Consider the following 22,484-nt stretch of genomic DNA (forward strand, 5'->3'; position numbering starts at 1 on the left):
CAATAATATGCTAGCTACTGAATCTGTTAGTCGTTTCTATAAATTTGTGTACAGACAAGAATATTTTTGTATTCAGGAAAACATCTAAGTTTGGATCACCAAAATAAAGAATACTGTGCAGATTTTTTTGTCCTCCAAGATTATCGATAGCTGTCAGTAATGTCTCCCTAAAATCATCATATAAGGTACATTCGAAGAAGAAATGGAATGAATTTTCACAAGGAGCTCCGCATTTACAGGAAATAGTATCAGATAAATTAACAGGAAACAGGTCGGAATTTAGTGTGCTACAATTGTGTCTCAGTCTAGTGTGCAATATGTTTGTAGATCTCTTACCGCAATTATAGTGCATAGGTGGTGAGGTAGGCTGCTCAGATGCGACAGCTTTAAAATAAGATATTGACGGACTATCCCTGATTCCTGATGATAGATTATTCCATTGGCCTAATGTATATATAATATAAGACCTTTTAAACGTAGTTGTCCGCGCAAATGGAACTACAAAATCATGTCGGTTTCTGAGATTATAATTAACGTTCTGTGACACAGCTGGTGGTATAAGATCAGTTACATGTGGAGGACATTGCTTATTTATTATTTTATACATAGTTACAAGTTTGTTGACGTTTCTTCTATACGCTAAAGGCTGCCATCCAGTTTCGTGATACAGGCTGCGACGGAAGCAAAATTTAGTTAATCCTGTTACTATTCTAGCTGCCTCGAGTTGTATAGTTCTAATTTATTAGCATTATACGACGAGCAACTGTCCCAGACAACTGAGGCATATTCTAAAGTCGGTCTGATAAAAACTAGATATATTCTAGCCAAGTTTGATCTACTTAACCGATATTTAAGTTTTCTCATGGATGAAACCATTGATGCACATGAAAGAATATTATTGAAATGATCGTTCCATTTTGTGTCTTGTGATGATGGAACACCAAGGTAACACCAAGGTGCTTGTGACAGTCTACCCTTTCTATACATGTGTTATTAAAGACTATTGGTGGTATTTCATCTGAGATTTTATGCGCGAATAATATATGCTTGGTTTTGTTGGGATTGAATTGTACTAACCACTTTTGTGCCCAGTTATGTAGTTTGCATAGATCTTTATTTGTGGAGTTTTCAAGATGCTTAATCTGGAGAGGAGATACCAATGCTAGTATCATCTGCGAACAAACGTGTCAAATTTCTCATTTCATAACATATATCATTAATATAAATCAAACATAATAGTTGACCAAGAACTGACCCCTGAGGGACGCCAGCGTGTAGGATTTGTTCACTGGAGAGACAACGGTTAACATTTACTTTTGGGCGTCTGTTTGTGAGATATCTCTGAAACCATTTAAGCTGGTTATCACTAATACCATATTGTCTTAACTTGTGTAATAAACCCTTATGCCACACTCGGTCGAATGCTTTAGAAATGTCACAGAAAACCATGCAAAAATATTCTTGCTGATCTAAAGACTTACATATTTGATGATATATTTCTAGTAGTTAAAAAGTAGTTGAGTGTCCTGGTACAAATCCAGATTGGTATTTACACAGCAAGTTATGATCTATAAGATGATTATACAATATAAATACTATTAAAAGAAGTTAAAAAAACATACATGTGCACCGTAGAAAACACTTAATATATCAAAACACTAAATAAAAACACATAAAAATACAATTCACACATAAACTAACCTGTGATAAATGGCGAAATTGTTTCAGCGATGAAAGGAGACCTTACTTCAATACAGACTCATACAAATGCAAGTGTTAACGCAAGCTGACCAGTCCCATAAGGCACCTGTCACTGAAAGTAAGGGGCTGGGGCTAGACAACATATACCAGAGAAACAATAGAGAAGGCAAGCGCAATGTTGTTATTGTAATAGTGAAGCAGGTTAGATTGGGTGGTTGAGCAAGGACTAAGACTTAGGAATTAAAATAAAAGCTGTCATTGAAATTCACTTGCTAATATATACATAATTACACACTAGTACATAAGTACACATAAAACGTCAAGGCCAGAGAATAATCAGTCTCCATTATCTGCCGAAATAGATACCAATGGGCGTAAATGGCAAATTAGTGGTGAACATTATATGAATGAATAAGTGAAACTATTTGATTACAGCAGGTGTTCGCGAGAAGGGTAAGCATGTTCTGCTCCACCGGAACAAAAGACAGGCAGGTGTTAGCGAGAAGGGTAAGCATGTCCTGCTCCACCGGAACAAAAGACAGACAGGTGTTCGCGAGAAGGGTAAGCATGTCCTGCTCCACCGGAACAAAAGACAGGCAGGTGTTCGCGAGAAGGGTAAGCATGTCCTGCTCCACCGGAACAAAAGACAGGCAGGTGTTCGCGAGAAGGGTAAGCATGTCCTGCTCCACCGGAACAAAAGACAGACAGGTGTTCGCGAGAAGGGTAAGCATGTCCTGCTCCACCGGTACAAAAGACAGACAGGTGTTCGCGAGAAGGGTAAGCATGTCCTGCTCCACCGGAACAAAAGAAAGGCAGGTGTTCGCGAGAAGGGTAAGCATGTCCTGCTCCACCGGAACAAAAGACAGGCAGGTGTTCGCGAGAAGGGTAAGCATGTCCTGCTCCACCGGAACAAAAGACAGACAGGTGTTCGCGAGAAGGGTAAGCATGTCCTGCTGCACCGGAACAAAAGACAGACAGGTGTTCGCGAGAAGGGTAAGCATGTCCTGCTCCACCGGAACAAAAGACAGGCAGGTGTTCGCGAGAAGGGTAAGCATGTCCTGCTCCACCGGAACAAAAGACAGGCAGGTGTTCGCGAGAAGGGTAAGCATGTCCTGCTCCACCGGAACAAAAGACAGGCAGGCGTGCGCTAACATCAAGGACTATTCCGATACCTGCCTTAGAAATCAACAGGGATGTTTTCACATATGACTTATCACCAGATAGGCTCAGAGATGTCCGATTGCTTAACCTTAGTTGGGGCCCACTCTATTGCTTGTCCTGAGAGATGAGACCGTGGCCTCTGGTCAAGTGGATGGACCATCGGCCTGGGGAGCGGAAAGTCGGCTGTTCAATCCCCTGGCCGCGTCATACCAAAAGACGTTAAGATATGGTTCTTACGGTTTGATTGGCACTCTTGGTAAGTAAACATGAAAACATACAGCTTTCCGGATATTAACAAAACTTCTGCTTTATTGCATTTAGCGACGTTCCGATGTAGATTCTAACACCGTTATCAAGCTGGAGTGACTTCAACCAAGTGATGAGAGGTATTATATATACATGATGTGCTGTGATCAGCAGCATATTAATATTAACAACAGGTAAAGGATAACGAGAAGCACACAGGAATATGAATGAAGCTAGATGTACAATAAGAATTAAAAAGTATTAAATTATCTCGTTTTGTCACTCCAGGTTGAGGGGGCACGGGTGGCCCAGCCGTCTAAGGGGGCACGGGTGGCCCACCCGTCTAAGGCGCCGCGATTTGCAGTGCAGAGTTGCGTCCCTTGGGCACACCAGAAACCTATGATTGTGGGTTTGAATCCCAGTTCGCCCCGAATATGTTTCTAGGTTTGTCAGCACCATACCCGTGCTCGTGGGTTTCACCGAAGTGGTGAACATCTGAGACCTGCATCACTTCGGGCTTTCCTCCCACATTAAGCTGACACGCCGTGATATAACTGGAAAACTGTCAAAAGCGGCGTTAAACCCATCTCACTCACTCCAGGTGGATGAAGGTGCAATCGACATCGAAACATCGCTAAATGCAATAAACCAGAAGTTGTTATCCATAACGATGTATGTTTTCTTAAGATGGTACTTGTTCTTGCCCTGCCTGGAGCTCGGTTTTAAGGGACTAAAACATGGACTGGTCGGTTCGGAGTCAGTACGTGTCTGAGTGGGGTATCCATGTTAAACTGCTGTATAGTATCCCAGACTATAAAACCAACACTTGTAGTCCGGACTTGTACCAGCAGTCACGCACACGTACATGCAAGTCGCCATATAAGTGCAATAATCTTGGACGCGACGTTTACGCAATTTCACCTCACCTAAGAGGTGACTAAATTGGACAGGTGGTCAGGTTTCATGACTTGGTTGATCGTATGCCATCATACCCTAACAGGGTGGGCGTTGCTCATGGCATCACAGACTGGTTTGTCTGGTCCTGACTCGAATATTTACAGTCCGTCGTCGTCCACCGGTATATATGTATACAATTTAATAAAATTAATATCAAGAAGATGAAACAGGCAAATCTATATTCCACAATTCAGCATTGAAACTATTTTTTTCTTTAAAACCCAGAATATTCTGTAATATTGTTCATGGACTATATTGAAGCCTAAGGCCGTGGTGATGGAGCAGGAGTATTGGGAATTGCTATGTTAAACAACATAAGGGTGTGACAACAGCCAACCCTAAACTGCTGGTCGTGCTATGTACATAGTGTGAATATTCCATTTATGCATTTATGTATCATCGTTTACTCAAGGCGTCCGATAGCGACATACGAATTTGGAATTCATCATTAATATTAAGTAAATGTCAATAAATTACAAATATGCTGTTTGTTGTGAGTTATTTATTAGACAGTTTGTGACGTGCACACAATTCTTAATCATTTGTGACCCGACGCTTTCATACACAGGTGACTATTGCTTATGTAGTGAATACTCTGTGTTACATGTGCAATTTTGGGGGCACGGGTGACCCGGGTGACCCAGTCGTCCAAGGCGCCGCAATTGGCTCTGCAGAGTTGCATCCCTTGTACGCCAGAAACCTATGGTTGTGGGTTCGAATCCCGGTTCGCCCCGATTATGTTTCTTGGTTTTTCAGAATACCCGTGCTCGTGGTTTTCACCAAAGTGGGAAACGTCTGAGACTTGCATCACTTCGGGTTCATCCAACATTAAGCTGACATGTACGCTGTGATATAACTGAAATACTGGTAAAAGCGGCGTTGCACACATTCGCACGCACGCACGCACGCACACATCACACGTATGTGTGAAGCCCATTTCTGTTGCTCCCGCCGTGATATTGCTGGAATATTGCTAAAAGCGGCGTAAAACCATACACACACGTGCATAAACAAGTACCAAATATATGAAAGCTTCTATCTGTAAAAAAAACATCAATTCAAAGCGTTCCTTCGTCCACGTTCCCGAAAATAAACTATAGCAGGCACTCGCTACATAGTTTCACGCTCAGTGTTTATCAAGCACGGGGGCTGCATCGACTACGAGTATGATACCTGAATCTGCACGGGAACACGACTGACTGGCAGTATGTGTTGTATTGCTGATATGTTGCGGGCGATGTATTTGGCATCTATGAACCTGATCGGTGTACTTGTGAGTAAAGTTTGAGACACGTATGTTGCCCTGGTGTCATGGGTCAATCTCAACAAGAGTTTGTCACTAACGTGGCTATATCCCCCGCCCCAGTTGCAGAATTTATGACATAATTAAATCTAAACAAACCCTAACCTATTTTAACAGAGGGGGAACTTGTCATGGTTCATTTGTCATTGTCAAATTCTAAATTTTCTAAATAGCAAAAGGCACCAGTTCAGCATGTACCTGACAAACCTGCAAAGTTTGATGAAAAAATATTGAACGGTTTCTGAGTTATGCTCCGGAAACGAACCCTACCCTCACAGAACCTAAGTCCATCTTGTTGCTATGGTAACGTAAAAAATAAAAATTTCTAAAATTTCTAAATAGCAAAAGACACCAGTTCAGCATGTACTTGACAGACCTGCAAAGTTTGATGAAAAAATATTGAACGGTTTCTGAGTTATGCTCCGGAAACGAAACGTAACGCCAACTTTGTTGGGCAGGGGGATAATAATAGTGTATGATGTTAACTAGGGATACGATTTAGAAAACGACAACCCTTCTTAAAAGGGGCCTATACTAACTGCATGGCTTTAGGTAAATCCTAAACGTCACCTGCACATTAATTGCCAATATGAAAATAAATTATTACGTCAAAATTTTGATCTAATGTGAGTGAGTGAGTACGGTTTTACGCCGCTTTTAGCAGCAATAACACGGCGGGGGACACCAGAAATTGGCTTCACACATTGTACCCATGTCGGGAATCGAACCCGGGTCTTCGGCGTGACGAGCGAACGCTTTAACCGCAAGGCTACCCGACCGCCCCTTGATCTAATGTGATATGAGTTTATCGGTAACTTTGATATTCACTGCGCAACACTGATATTCTGAAAGAATGGGCGTATTTGCACCAAGACATCAAACGCGTAGGTCAACTTAGGATATTTCCGGTAGTTCTGTTTGTTAGTCACAAAATGTCATCGCATTACCCAATAGACATACATAAATTACGAACAAAGCATCAAGACAGGAGTAAACACGAAACGTGTCATAAACGCCAGGTGTCAAGCTGCACCGGTTCCTCGTAGCAGTTAATGGTCAAGGGAGATAATCGTGTTATGATATGCTAAAAATGAATAAGAGTAAAGTCCCTTGTATGAGCTCCATACAAGCTCCTTCCCAGCGCGTGACACCTTCGTTACACTCTCGGTAACATCGCTGCCACCAGTGTGGGCGCGGCCATTACAAGAATCTTGAAATTTGCTCTCCAACCCCATATGTAGTAACGTTTATACTTCTTTTTATGTCTTTGGGAATGCCATCATATTTCAATTTGAAAAGGTTTACGACTGACCATGTTTTCCAGATGAATTTACTTTGTTGTTTTGATAATCAGATTGGTTCGAGATTGCAGACTAACGGAAAAACAACCAACTTCTCCCTTACATTCTTACCATATCATAACTTAGTTCGGACATGCGCATAATACAGTTACCTCTCTTTGTTAAGTACAACGCGATGTCTGAAGTTTGCATGTAGACCCTGAAGGGAGCTTGTACAAGGGACCTAACACCGCTTGAAACTACCACGTAAACTGGTTCCAGTGTTGGCACCCGCCGAAAATTTAGCGCTTTCAGCCAGACAGGAGCAGTCTAATTTCCAAGCAGAATTACTTCCCTTTGACCACAAACGTTACCGAATGGAATAAAATCGACTGAATTGCCTCCCTTTGACCATGACAAAACAAGCACCTTCCCCGCGGGACACTTTCATTACGCTTTCGGTAACATTGCTGCCATCAGTGAGGAAGCGGTCATTACAAGATATTTGCCTGTAACCCCAAATTGTGGTGACATTATATTTTTGTGTGTGTCTGGGAATGCCTTCATAGTGCATTTTGACAAGGTCTGACCAACTAGAATTTACTTTAGTTTAATCAGATTGGTTCGACATTGCAGACTAAAGGAAAAGCTCCCAACTTCCCTCTTACATTCTTACTATACCATAACATGATACTTGAAATGATGGTGAGGGCGTCCTTAGTGCTACATGTGCTTCTGTGAGGGCAGGGCAGAATCCCCATAAACACTCAGGGGCTACCGAACACGGAATGTATGAGGAGTGAGGGTCCACGCCTTCCCTGGCGGTGTATGTCACCGCCTCAAGCTGGAGCAATCTAGTCACCTGTTTCAACCGGAATAGTTGGAAGTGATTGTTCACTGCAAAGCGAACACCATTCGTTTTTGTTCAGGTATGGCCCTGAATATACATGTGTGTACCCAGTTGTGAAATACACTTCTAAAATCGCATTAATTAAACAATATGAACGAAAAAGTTGTATTTCATGGACTTGGCCATACAAGTATAAATTGAGCAAAGGTCTTCAGTGAGGCAGCCAAGGGCGGAGGATGTACGTTTCTAGTGGTCATAGTGAAACACATTTGTTCAGTGTTTTGAGCACATGAACTCTATATACGTTAAACACTACTTTAATCGAACTTTCGTAATTTTCTCTTTATCTCGATATTACTTATAATTGTACCGTAAAAATATTATTTCCTTCTTTCACCTGTGCAAATTACAGTTTCCTTGCCTACGCTTCTTGAGCTTTCAAATTCCAAGTATTAAAATTGTCCAATTACATCTTGTTTCAAGCTTTTTATAAGATTAAAACCATTAACACATCATAACACCCGATAGCGTGTAAATAAGCGGTCTGCGTTTGAATAGACTTGCTGCCCATGAAAACGTTTCAACGGTTTGATTTAATGTACATGCTCTTGGGTGGATAATCACGGAATATTCTCTCATGTGTACTTTGACCATCTTCCCGAGGCAAGGGAGTTAACTGACTTTAAAAGTCCAGTTTCCACCCTTGCAGAACAAGCCTGGAATTACTGGGCTCGATCGTTGCGCCACCAGTGGCTATTCTGAGTTATGTCCCTTCTCAGCCTCACCTAGGGACCAAGCAGATTCCTCCTCCCGTATCACTCGCGTTTGCTTCACACAAAAAGGTGGCGCCCAGTCAGGACGATCTGATCGATAATCAAGATCTATATTGTGATAAAACGGGTCTTACATCGCGAAGTGCATCAAATCACGTCAGCACCTTGATTAAAAACATGAAAGGATTTGGAAAAAATCTGCTGACAACGAATTGGCGATGCACATGCTTTGCAAATCCTGCAATCGATCGAAATCTGCACGACAGTTTACGAACCGGATTTCGATTTCGGTGCGCGATTTTGATTGGACTATGCATAGACTCGTTAGTCCAGACAAAACGTAACCCCATAATACCTGCCTAGTTCGGCAAGGGTGGAAACTGGACTTTTATAGTCAGTTAACTCCTTTGCCTCGGGAGATGTACTTTGACATAAATGTCATATGTCTATCACCATTAGGATATTACTAGAAGACCAACCTGTAGGTCCCGTGACCAAATCATGGAAACAAAGGTTTGAAAGTGTTTTTGAGTTTCCTAAAGTATACTGAACAATTTTGACTTGGGCTGCCCGGTTGAAAATCCCGGGCATATTAGGGAAGGGTTAACAAAGGTCACATAGGGGTCAAAGTTCAAACTTGTGTCGATATGCATATCAAATTACTCGTCCAGTCATAAGAAACCTAGAAATATATAGTTTGTTATACTTCCGACCTTAAATGGGGTAGCTATGGCCAAAAACGTTGAAAGGTCAACGCACTTTTGGCAGTCGGTGAAATTCACAAACACAGTTAACATTGTCCGATAGTCATGATTTTACTGTCTAATAATATGTTTTCTGACATGACAAATTCAACCAAGCAACTTTTAAAAGTAAAAAGGGTTACTTTGGCCTTGAAAATCGAAAATGGTTGGCTGCATGAAGAATTGTAATGCTTCAGCAAAGTCACAGGATCCTTGGCCAATAACGCAGCATATTTCAGAATCCATTGTCCAGTAATGCCTTTCTAACCTTACTTTAGTGCACAGTTCATCATCCTACTCTGTGTCATACCGATCAGATGCAGAGTTGGAATCACTGTCACAATCACTTGAATCTAGAATCTGTGTCCGATTCTACAGAGCAGTTTGCTCTGGCATCACTCAGATGTTGAGGCAGTGCTGGCTGTGAATACCGTATTGGCAAGTAAGCATTTCTGGACAATGGATTCTGAAATATGCTGCGTTATTGGCCAAGGATCCTGTTTCCAATGACTTTGCTGAAGCATGGCAACCATTTTCGATTTTCAAGGTCAAGGTAACCCTTTTTACTTTTAAAAGTTGCTTGGTTGAATTTGTCATGTCAGAAAACATATTATTAGACAGTAAAATCATGACTATCGGACAATGTTAACTGTGTTTGTGAATTTCACCGACTGCCAAAAGTGCGTTGACCTTTCAACGTTTTTGGCCATAGCTACCCCATTTAAGGTCGGAAGTATAACAAACTATATATTTCTAGGTTTCTTATGACTGGACGAGTAATTTGATATGCATATCGACACAATTTTGAATTTTGACCCCTGTTTGACCTTTGTTCACCCTTCCCCAAAATGCCCGGGATTTTCAACCGGGCAGCCCAAGTCAAAATTGTTCAGTATACATCAGGAAACTCAAAAACACTTTCAAACCTTTGTTTCCGTGATTTGGTCACGGGACCTACAGGTTGGTCCTTGACTATATGTACTTTCCAATGATATGAATTATTGGACATATAGATTTCAAACAAGGGCACTTGCTTTACTTTACTTGCCACATTTGGGTGCTTCTGTATATTACGATTAATGTAGAAAAGTAGGTAACTTACAATACCAGCATTTTTATCGATGGCTAGGCACTTCATAGATATTTTGGATGTGTTGACTTTAGATACTGTTGGAAAGACAATCATCTCAAGTTTCATTTTATGTATTTTGGTTACAGTGTGTGAAGAAATGAGACGTAACAATTTTGATACAATGTATACGTTTTTGAAACCGCGACTCATCACAGTGTGCACTAAGTGGTATGCAAAACCAGCTGACGACCAGACACCATGAGGGTTAAGTTAAGTCTCTTGATGATGCTGGCAGTCACATGGGCTACACATACCAAACATATTCTATTTCAGTTTGGGTTACGTTTTGTATGGATAAGCCAGGACGTTGGAAATATTAACATTTTTATCAGATTTATAAAAAAATAAGACTTCTTTATAATCTTAAACAAAATTGGTATTCTACACTACACACTCTTAAAAAATGTGCCAACTATCTGTTACATGTTTTACATGTGGGAAAATTATATGTGCCTTTACATTTGACGACCGCCTCCATGGTCTAGTGGTTGAGAGTCCGCCCGGAGAGCGGAAGGCCCGGGGTGCGATCCCCGGCCGCGTCATACCAAAAGACGTTAAAAGATGGTACTTGTTGTTATCCTGTCCGGCTCTCGGCATTAAGGGGCTAAAACAAGGACTGGTCGGCTCGGAGTCAGTATACTGTGTCTGAGTGGGATATTCATGTTAAACTGCGGCATGGTATCTCAGTGAGCTAGCACTATAAATCGGCATCAGTCCACAAGCAGCCACACTAACTCACACAAGTACATGCACGTCGCTATGTAAGTGCAATAATCTTGGACGCGACGTTAAACCCCACCTCACCTTTACATTTGAGGATGTGTTTCACAAGATTAAGATGTGGTAAGTTTAGACCTATCACAGAAACAGGAAGATACACAAACATACCATACCATTTAAGACCTCATTGTAGGTTAAATGACAAAATGTACATATAAGACGAAATTCAGGTTTTACTCCAAATGCAGTAACACTTCACTCAGCTGAGGGTATCGTCTAATCAGCACGTGAAAACATCTTTATTATCTTTTCTATTTTGCTCTCAAAACATTCTGTGAATGAGTTCGAGTGATCCTTCTTGCAGTCATGCCCGGATAAATTGTCCTCGAATATTCTTGAAAAAGTTAATTATGCTTCAGATTGTTAAAAGCACAGAAAGAAATTGTGACCACCGTTATACATTGTTGCAAAGTGATTTTCTTTAAAATCACTGGCTCAGAGTTTGAAATAAGAACAATATCTGGTTTTGTAGCTGTAGCCAAAATATCTAATATCCATACGAAATACAGTTTGCAACTATCTTGTATATTAAAAGAATGGTACATCTGCTACATTCACATCATATTCCATCATATTCATTGCAATACTATTTGTTTTAAAATTAGAGATTAAATACATATTAAAACAAAGGTAAGGAACATCATTTGCATACTTTTAATACTGATTTAACCAAAAATTAAAGAAAACGTCAGTTTATACAGGTGAAAAATATATGATGCAAAACAAAATTCATCTCTGTTATATATTCTTATCTTTGATCATATACATATTGTAATCCTTCAATTATGGGGGAAATGATTACAAACTATTTAATACCTTCTACTAAGCGGACTAATTTGAACAATTATATCATGTCAAAATATACTGTCAAGGAAAGCCTTCAAAGTTCCTGAGAAGTTAATGTATTAAAGAATCTTTACCACAGATGGACATATCAACTGAGAAAACATGTATTTTTCTCTCAAAAAGACAATATTTTTTTATCATGCTACTCACATGTTGCTGAGAATCACCACTTTTAAATGTAATAGGTGATATTGTGTGCATCTGGTGAGAGCCAAAGACAACACTGCACGAAGACATGTTAATGATCAAAAGTCCGTTGTCATTTGCTACACAATGCCAACAAACAACATGTGACCAACGGCAAAAACTCACGAAAACAAATTCATTGTCCAAACAACTCTCAGAAACACATGTGTGATCCACGTGAAGTGATCACAGCCTGGCACCGTCGTCTCCTGCTCCCAAAAGTGTCTTGATGATTGCCAAGGGAAGATTATTCCAGTTTCCAGTAAGAACATTGGAGAGTTCCTGTAGAGTTGCAGTAAGGAAAGGGCGTTGTGAGGAGAGGGCTATCTGCAGCTCGTTCCATATGTGTTCAATAGGGTTGAGGTGAGTATTTAACAGATTTCTTTCTAAATGTAATATTAAACTGTATTATATCATGTTAACATCATGGTAAAGTATTTGAGTGTTGGCAAGTAACTAGTGTTTGTGTCATATACAAGAGCTACAATGTGACATTTCTATACTGTTTTGTCCAAACATATTCTGTTCATATATAATGCACACTGACACATGAACAAACTGTGTATCTACTATCTACATTGAACAAATTTGTTATGTGATTTTCAGGAACATTCGGCTGCGAAATAATTGACAATTCATGGGAATTGGTCCGAGGATGGCCGAGTATGCACGAGTATGCACGGCTTCTGCTCAGAGTGGGCATAGTGGTGAACATTAGTGAACATATAGTCAGCTCACCCATGCATGCATGCATTATCCACCAGAGTTATCCAGAGATCAAGATAAATTTTTGAGCAATTGAGTTTTTACTCTAGGCTCCCTGGTGCCTGTAATATTTATCATCTGTACAAATAATGAACTATATTTACAACTTAAAAGTTTGAAAAGGAGAACTGTTAAAATAGATTAATATGAACTGCCAAAAGCTGTCAATCATGACATTACAGTTTAAATGCTAAGTGAATGTGCCTTCCTGTCTGCATGTTTTCATCACTTTTATATTATACTAAAACCCATGCTGTGACCATGTAGCTGTTGCTCCGCACTTACCAGTGCCTTGTCACAGATTGCCCATACGTGCTACAGATGTCTACTTCATCAACACAGGGGACTCAACTGTTTCATCTCAAACAACACATAGTATGCATACGTACAAAGCCATGTGATGACATAAAAATAAATAACATTTGCTCATGCTATTAACCATGATAAACATTTATTTACAAATATATAAATATTGTTCACTGTGTCTTGATACGCTCATCAGAAATGACCTGCCCCAGAAAATAGTACCACGTTTTCAGGGATTTCTACTGAAAGATTCTACTTATCAGTCGTAAATTAAAGATGCATAAAGAATTCTTGTCACCTTGTAGGTTGGTTATTTGGGAATACATATATGCACAGAACATTAATAAGGTTCCTCCCTTGTGCCTGTCAGCTGTACATCGTCACCCTGGCTCCCTGGTGCCTGTCAGCTGTACATCGTCACCCTGGCTCCCTGGTGCCTGTCAGATGTACATCGTCACCCTGGCTCCCTGGTGCCTGTCAGCTGTACATCGTCACCCTGGCTCCCTGGTGCCTGTCAGCTGTACATCGTCACCTTGGCTCCCTGGTGCCTGTCAGCTGTACATCGTCACCCTGGCTCCCTGGTGCCTGTCAGCTGTACATCGTCACCTTGGCTCCCTGGTGCCTGTCAGCTGTACATCGTCACCCTGGCTCCCTGGTGCCTGTCAGCTGTACATCGTCACCCTGGGTCCCTGGTGCCTGTTAGCTGTACATTGTCACCTTGGCTCCCTGGCTCCTGTCACCTGTACATCGTCACCTTGGCTCCCTGGCTCCTGTCAGCTGTACATCGTCACCTTGGCTCCCTGGTGCCTGTCAGCTGTACATCGTCACCCTGGCTCCCTGGTGCCTGTCAGCTGTACATCGTCACCTTGGCTCCCTGGCTCCTGTCAGCTGTACATCGTCACCTTGGCTCCCTGGTGCCTGTCAGCTGTACATCGTCACCCTGGCTCCCTGGTGCCTGTCAGCTGTACATCGTCACCTTGGCTCCCTGGCTCCTGTCAGCTGTACATCGTCACCTTGGCTCCCTGGTGCCTGTCAGCTGTACATCGTCACCCTGGCTCCCTGGTGCCTGTCAGCTGTACATCGTCACCTTGGCTCCCTGGCTCCTGTCAGCTGTACATCGTCACCTTGGCTCCCTGGTGCCTGTCAGCTGTACATCGTCACCTTGGCTCCCTGGCTCCTGTCAGCTGTACATCGTCACCTTGGCTCCCTGGTGCCTGTCAGCTGTACATCGTCACCTTGGCTCCCTGGTGCCTGTCAGCTGTACATCGTCACCTTGGCTCCCTGGCTCCTGTCAGCTGTACATCGTCACCTTGGCTCCCCGGTGCCTGTTAGCTGTACATTTTCACCCTGGTGCATGTCAGCTGTACATCGACACCTTGGCTCCCTGGTGCCTGTCAGCTGTACATCGACACCCTGGCTCCCTGGTGCCTGTCAGCTGTACATCGTCACCCTGGCTCCCTGCTGCCTGTCAGCTGTACATCGTCACCTTGGCTCCCTGGTGCCGGTCAGCTGTACATCGTCACCTTGGCTCCGTGGTGCCTGTCAGCTGTACATCGTCACCTTGGCTCCCTGACTCCTGTCAGCTGTACATCGTCACCTTGGCTCCCTGGTGCCTGTCAGCTGTACATCGTCACCCTGGCTCATGTCAGCTGTACATCGTCACCCTGGCTCCCTGGTGCCTGTCAGCTGTACATCGTCACCTTGGCTCCCTGGTGCCTGTCAGCTGTACATCGTCACCTTGGCTCCCCGGTGCCTGTTAGCTGTACATCGTCACCTTGGCTCCCTGGTGCCTGTCAGCTGTACATCGTCACCTTGGCTCCCTGGTGCCTGTCAGCTGTACATCGTCACCTTGGCTCCCTGGTGCCTGTCAGCTGTACATCGTCACCTTGGCTCCCTGGTGCCTGTCAGCTGTACATCGTCACCCTGGCTCCCTGGTGCCTGTCAGCTGTACATCGTCACCTTGGCTCCCTGGTGCCTGTCAGCTGTACATCGTCACCTTGGCTCCCTGGTGCCTGTCAGCTGTACATCGTCACCTTGGGTCCCTGGTGCCTGTCAGCTGTACATCGTCACCTTGGGTCCCTGGTGCCTGTCAGCTGTACATCGTCACCCTGGCTCCCTGGTGCCTGTCAGCTGTACATCGTCACCTTGGCTCCCTGGTGCCTGTCAGCTGTACATCGTCACCTTGGCTCCCTGGTGCCTGTCAGCTGTACATCGTCACCTTGGCTCCCTGGTGCCTGTCAGCTGTACATCGTCACCTTGGCTCCCTGGTGCCTGCCAGCTGTACATCGTCACCCTGGCTCCCTGGTGCCTGTCAGCTGTACATCGTCACCTTGGCTCCCTGGTGCCTGTCAGCTGTACATCGTCACCTTGGCTCCCTGGTGCCTGTCAGCTGTACATCGTCACCCTGGCTCCCTGGTGCCTGTCAGCTGTACATCGTCACCTTGGCTCCCTGGCTCCTGTCAGCTGTACATCGTCACCTTGGCTCCCTGGTGCCTGTCAGCTGTACATCGTCACCTTGGCTCCCTGGCTCCTGTCAGCTGTACATCGTCACCTTGGCTCCCTGGTGCCTGTCAGCTGTACATCGTCACCTTGGCTCCCTGGTGCCTGTCAGCTGTACATCGTCACCTTGGCTCCCTGGCTCCTGTCAGCTGTACATCGTCACCTTGGCTCCCCGGTGCCTGTTAGCTGTACATTTTCACCCTGGTGCATGTCAGCTGTACATCGACACCTTGGCTCCCTGGTGCCTGTCAGCTGTACATCGACACCCTGGCTCCCTGGTGCCTGTCAGCTGTACATCGTCACCCTGGCTCCCTGCTGCCTGTCAGCTGTACATCGTCACCTTGGCTCCCTGGTGCCGGTCAGCTGTACATCGTCACCTTGGCTCCGTGGTGCCTGTCAGCTGTACATCGTCACCTTGGCTCCCTGACTCCTGTCAGCTGTACATCGTCACCTTGGCTCCCTGGTGCCTGTCAGCTGTACATCGTCACCCTGGCTCACGTCAGCTGTACATCGTCACCCTGGCTCCCTGGTGCCTGTCAGCTGTACATCGTCACCTTGGCTCCCTGGTGCCTGTCAGCTGTACATCGTCACCTTGGCTCCCCGGTGCCTGTTAGCTGTACATCGTCACCTTGGCTCCCTGGTGCCTGTCAGCTGTACATCGTCACCTTGGCTCCCTGGTGCCTGTCAGCTGTACATCGTCACCTTGGCTCCCTGGTGCCTGTCAGCTGTACATCGTCACCTTGGCTCCCTGGTGCCTGTCAGCTGTACATCGTCACCCTGGCTCCCTGGTGCCTGTCAGCTGTACATCGTCACCTTGGCTCCCTGGTGCCTGTCAGCTGTACATCGTCACCTTGGCTCCCTGGTGCCTGTCAGCTGTACATCGTCACCTTGGGTCCCTGGTGCCTGTCAGCTGTACATCGTCACCCTGGGTCCCTGGTGCCTGTCAGCTGTACATCGTCACCCTGGCTCCCTGGTGCCTGTCAGCTGTACATCGTCACCTTGGCTCCCTGGTGCCTGTCAGCTGTACATCGTCACCTTGGCTCCCTGGTGCCTGTCAGCTGTACATCGTCACCCTGGCTCCCTGGTGCCTGTCAGATGTACATCGTCACCCTGGCTCCTGTCAGCTGTACATGGTCACCATTGCTCCCTGGTGCCTGTCAGCTGTACATCGTCACCCTGGCTCCCTGGTGCCTGTCAGCTGTACATCGTCACCCTGGCTCCCTGGTGCCTGTCAGCTGTACATCGTCACCCTGGCTCCTGTCAGCTGTACATCGGCACCCTGGCTCCCTGGTGCCTGTCAGCTGTACATCGTCACCTTTGCTCCCTGGTGCCTGTCAGCTGTACATCGTCACCTTGGCTCCCTGGTGCCTGTCAGCTGTACATCGTCACCTTGGCTCCCTGGTGCCTGTCAGCTGTACATCGTCAACCTGGCTCCCTGCTGAGTAACATCCATGCGCTGAAATATAAATCGAATCAATTGATTGAAACAAAATTCCTGGAATTGGTAAAAGGAACTTTTATGTGAACATATCTAATCTGTCTATTGTGACTAGTGTTTGTCCGATGAGCTTTAATTAGAGGGGAGATGCAAATGGGCTTCACACACAGACTGTACCTGAATGGTGTATCAAACCCTTGATGTGGTGACACATACCTTGTTCCTGTACAGTTTCACCACACAGCCTTCTTGTTACCCTGCCAGTCTGTTCCCCAGTGTACAGTAATATCTTGTTCCCGTACAGTTTCACCACACAGCCTTCTTGTTACCCTGCCAGTCTGTTCCCCAGTGTACAGTACATACCTTGTTCCCGTACAGTTTCACCACACAGCCTTCTTGTTACCCTGCCAGTCTGTTCCCCAGTGTACAGTACATACCTTGTTCCCGTACAGTTTCACCACACAGCCTTCTTGTTACCCTGCCAGTCTGTTCCCCAGTGTACAGTACATACCCTGTTCCTGTACAGTTTCACCACACAGCCTTCCTGTTACCCTGCCAGTCTGTTCCCCAGTGTACAGTACATACCTTGTTCCTGTACAGTTTCACCACACAGCCTTCTTGTTACCCTGCCAGTCTGTTCCCCAGTGTACAGTACATACCTTGTTCCTGTACAGTTTCACCACACAGCCTTCCTGTTACCCTGCCAGTCTGTTCCCCAGTGTACAGTACATACCTTGTTCCTGTACAGTTTCACCACACAGCCTTCCTGTTACCCTGCCAGTCTGTTCCCCAGTGTACAGTACATACCTTGTTCCTGTACGGTTTCACCACACAGCCTTCTTGTTACCCTGCCAGTCTGTTCCCCAGTGTACAGTACATACCTTGTTCCTGTACAGTTTCACCACACAGCCTTCTTGTTACCCTGCCAGTCTGTTCCCCAGTGTACAGTACATACCTTGTTCCTGTACAGTTTCACCACACAGCCTTCTTGTTACCCTGCCAGTCTGTTCCCCAGTGTACAGTACATACCTTGTTCCTGTACAGTTTCACCACACAGCCTTCTTGTTACCCTGCCAGTCTGTTCCCCAGTGTACAGTACATACCTTGTTCCTGTACAGTTTCACCACACACAACTTCACACTGCAGCTCTTCTGGTGTCGGCCTAGACTGGGGTAGGACACTGCTGACGAACATCTCAGCGCCTGAACACATAGATCTCATCCCATTAGTGCTACCTATCTATTTACAGTCACACATGACTATTTTTAAGATTTATTATTATTGAATGAATGTGAACCAGCAGTAGTAAAAGTATATCAACTCAACATTTAAACATTGATGTAAATATTTTATTGAAGCTGCTGCTAATGGTGGAACAACCTGCAGCTACCCTGAATGTGAGAGTCTGGTGCTAATGGTGGAACAACCTACAGCTACCCTGAATGTGAGAGTCTGGTGCTAATGGTGGAACAACCTACAGCTACCCTGAATGTGAGAGTCTGGTGCTAATGGTGGAACAACCTACAGCTACCCTGAATGTGAGAGTCTGGTGCTAATGGTGGAATAGCCTACAGCTACCCTGAATGTGAGAGTCTGCTGCTAATGGTGGAACAACCTACAGCTACCCTGAATGTGAGAGTCTGGTGCTAATGGTGGAATAGCCTACAGCTACCCTGAATGTGAGAGTCTGGTGCTAATGGTGGAATAGCCTACAGCTACCCTGAATGTGAGAGTCTGCTGCTAATGGTGGAATAGCCTACAGCTACCCTGAATGTGAGAGTCTGGTGCTAATGGTGGAAAAGCCTACAGCTACCCTGAATGTGAGAGTCTGGTGCTAATGGTGAAACACCCTGCAGCCAACCTGAATGTGAGAGTCTGGTGCTAATGGTGGAACACCCTACAGCTACCCTGAATGTGAGAGTCTGGTGCTAATGGTGGAATAGCCTGTAGCTACTCTGAACGTGAGAGCCTTGTATTATAGTCAGTTGGCCACCAGCAGAAAAGAGGCTTAGTTTAGATTTTCGTTCCCACATTTTCCTGTATACCTTAAACCTTTTCTGTTGTATAAAGGAGGTATCTGTACACAATTTTCATTGGGTAGTAAGCTTGCAAGTGTGTGCAGGAATTTTCAGGGGGTCAAAATTGCATAAATTGAAGGAAAAATGCATACTTTGACAAAATTGGCTGTAACATTTTCATTAAGTCATTAAATTATCCAAATTAAGTCTTTGATTACAGGTAATAGGTTCGGTTATCTGAATTTGGCAAACATTTTGTTTCATTTAACTGTTATTCTAATTCTCAGTGGAAACATTGGTAAAAATCATGTTTTTTTACTTCATTTTCAAATCTTGTGAGTAGGTAAAACACTAATTCCATTGAATTGTGACAATAAAACCACTATAACTGGGTATTAAAATCTGCCTTAACCATTGTACTATCCTATACAAAAAACAAAATGAAAATATATTACATAGGGGTTGAGATATTGTATACAATGTTACCCCACCCCCCAAAAACCAATTTTGATGAAAATTGCTTATTGAGTTATGGTGGTAGATGATGTTGCTGTAGTGGATGAGTGGGATAATTGCAACAATGCCTAAACACACCAAAATAGTAAACTCAGAAAGAAAAATTATGTTTCAAGTTTTTCTGTGAGCATTTATGGTGGCCATCTTGAATTTCAAGATGGCCACCATTTTGACCTGTTTTTAAAAACAAGATCTTATATAGTTCTTCAACATGGTCATGTAATATATCATATGAAAGCTTTTTACATTGTCTTTTCAATGATGTACATTATTCACTGACTCCTGTGGTAAATTGACCCCCAACAATGAAAAAAGGAAATATTGAAAGCTAATTTCTCTCGTGACTTCAACCCATACCCAAATTTAGATTTAAATTAAAATGGACATATTTTCACTCAAAATTCTAGATATACAGCACTTTTGTCTGAGCATTTCACTAGTTTATAATTTGAGTGAAGAAACAAACATGAGAATACTTGTAGTATTATTAAGTATTAAAAATAAAATGTGAAATAATGTCACCGTCAGAGTCCGTCGCATCTGGAGAGGTAGGTAAGTTAAATTGTTTCTGTTTAGGCATGACATAGCACAACTGCATCCATGGGAATATCCCATGATGTTCTTGGCGCAGCTACACCTGAATGAGGAGCATCTGCCTGTTGTGCATTTACAGGTGAGCAATTCTAGACACAGTGCTGGCATTCATTCCTGGGTCATTGGGATGGGTTCTGTGACATCGTCTGTAGACATCCACCTATACCCTTCTGGTGGTGGAATGTCCTTTGTGTGCGGAACACCACGTGATGCAAATGTGTTGACATCTGAGTAGAGGTTGTGTGGTGGGAGTTCCTCTAGGTCTCCAACTCTGTGGAACATGTCAGCTGTAAGTGTATTAATGCTACTTGCAGTCGATGCTGGATTGTACACTTTGATGACAAGTGAGTCTGTCTCTTTCATGTTGAAGGCACCAGTTTTTTCTGTTGGTTGCAACAAATATGGTTGTGCGATAAATATGTTCCAGGTCCACAACCTGTGACAGCATGGAATGCTGGTAGAGCTGCTACAATATCTGAGAGAATGAGAGATTGATGTACATCATCAACTGATATGCACCCATTCATATCTGAGCAGAAAACGATGTTTATGATGCGTCAACTGTACTCTAACATCAGTGTCTCAGCTGTTAATGACACTGTGGTCGTATCCATTGCAGGAGGCATCCATGACATTGATCACCATTCGTGTAGCTGCCTCTTTATGTGTTGACAGTAGATTTGGCATTGCTTCAGATTGATCTATGGAAGATACTGCTGTAATTGGGCTGCTTAATCCACCTGCAATGATGATGATTTGATGATTATGATGGAGATGCTGTGCCTGTGTGTGCAATTATGTGGTCAAGAATTGTATCAAATTTTGCTTGTTCATTTCAATAAAACTGGACAATGTAGCCAGCAGAAGGATGTCTCATTTATCTATTATTCTTCAAGTTTTCTTTGATCGATCACCTCTTTTTGTCCGAGTTGCAGATTTTACTGACTTTGCAACATATTGGTCAAAGACATCATCGACTTAAGTACAAGTTTCACCGAAGTTCTTCAGCACATTCCAATTGAAAACATCAGCCAAATCTCCAAAGGGCCTAGCTTTGCTTGGTTTGCCTATAACCTGTACAAGAGCCATGCCAGAAATAACAATGCATTATGTGTCATCAGTTGATGGTACCATGAGAATCTGCAAGCAAATGTGATAATGCAGCTTTGTTGTACAAAGTAGGCCATCTGTTGTTGCCAGGGAAGGTGGGGTCTGGGACAGCTCATGTGTTAGAAGATGTGGTACGTTTACTTCTATTCCACTGAGGGTGGCACTCAGCAACCTTCTGAAACGTTGTCTTCCTTGCTTAAAGGTATTGGTTTGAGTTGACTTCTTTGATATCTGCATGATGTACAGTGCGGAACATGTACTGTTGGACACACTTCTGATATTTTGTCATGAATACTCTTAGCATTATCCGCCAATCGATTGTCAGTGAACTCTGACAAAAGCTTGTCACCTCGATTCATACCATGATGATGTAATATCTTCCTTAGATCAATCTGCAGCGATACCAAATCTACCAAATCAGATATAGGTGGGTACAGGTACTGCAAAGGACCTACTATTCATACAAGTTGATGATGTACATCAATCTCTCACTCAAGATGTTGTAGCAACTCTACCAGCATTCCATGCGGTCATGGTTGTGACACAACAAGCCAGTTCAGTGGTAATGGCAAGAAGTCGACCTGGAACATATTTATCGCACAATCAGATTTGTTCTAACCAACAGAAGAAACTGGTGCCTTCAACATGAAAAAGACAGAAACATTTGTTGTCAAAGTGTACAATCCAGCATCGACTGGAACTAGCATTAATACACTTACAGCTGACATGTTCCACAGAGTTGGAGACCTAGAGGAACTCCCACCACACAACCTCTACTCAGATGTCAGCACCAGTGCATCACGTGGTGTTCTGCACACAAAGGAAAGGCTGACATTCCACCACCAGAAGAGTATAGGTGGTCATCTACTGAGGATGTCATAGAAACCATCCCAATGAGCCAGAAACGAATGCCAGCACTGTGTCTAGAATTGCTCACATGTAAATGCACAACAGGCAGATGCTCCTCATCCAGGTGTTGCTGCGCCAAGAACATGTTCCCTTGGATGCAGTTGTGCTATGTCATGCCTAAACAGAAACAACTTACCTACCTTTCCAGAAGAGATGGACTCTGACGGTGACTAGAGGTGACATTATTTCACAGCCCTTGACTCTGTGATGTAATCTTTAATACTTCATAATACTACAAGTATTCTCATGGTTTTTTTCACTCGAACGATAAACTAGTGAAATGCTCAGACAAAAGTGCAATTTATCTACAATTTGTGAGTGAAACGATGTCCATTTTATTAAAATACGACTTTGGAGGTTGGTTGGTGTTG

General features: G+C 43.8%; 2 protein-coding genes across 8 annotated transcripts in view; one reads left to right on the forward strand and one right to left on the reverse strand.

Annotated features, from left to right (window-relative positions):
• Positions 1-932: 932 nt before the first annotated feature.
• LOC125381686 (octapeptide-repeat protein T2-like) lies at positions 933-2,852 on the forward strand. The gene is made up of 2 exons (XM_048399124.1): positions 933-945; positions 2,137-2,852. The coding sequence occupies exons 1-2, from the start codon at positions 933-935 to the stop codon at positions 2,850-2,852; spliced, it is 729 nt and encodes a 242-aa protein (XP_048255081.1).
• Positions 2,853-11,566: 8,714 nt separating this feature from the next.
• Positions 11,567-22,484, reverse strand: part of LOC124119200 — a 33,780-nt gene continuing 22,862 nt past the window's right edge. Inside the window, exons 11-15 of one of the 7 annotated variants that reach the window (XM_048398823.1) lie at positions 18,070-18,168; positions 16,918-16,984; positions 16,046-16,777; positions 14,693-15,868; positions 11,567-14,515 (exon numbers count right to left, since the gene is read on the reverse strand). In XM_048398823.1, coding sequence (XP_048254780.1) covers positions 16,937-16,984; positions 18,070-18,168 — 147 coding nt within the window. In that variant the 3' untranslated portion in view covers positions 11,567-14,515; positions 14,693-15,868; positions 16,046-16,777; positions 16,918-16,936. Of the gene's footprint in view, positions 14,516-14,626; positions 15,869-16,045; positions 16,985-18,069; positions 18,169-22,484 lie in introns of all 7 variants that reach the window. The other 6 variants (XM_048398826.1, XM_048398827.1, XM_048398824.1 and 3 more) reach the window with 6 other exon arrangements.

Source organism: Haliotis rufescens, unplaced genomic scaffold, assembly GCF_023055435.1.
Source record: "Haliotis rufescens isolate VD_foot unplaced genomic scaffold, xgHalRufe1.0.p SCAF_19, whole genome shotgun sequence".
Taxonomy (NCBI): Eukaryota; Metazoa; Mollusca; class Gastropoda; order Lepetellida; family Haliotidae; genus Haliotis; species Haliotis rufescens.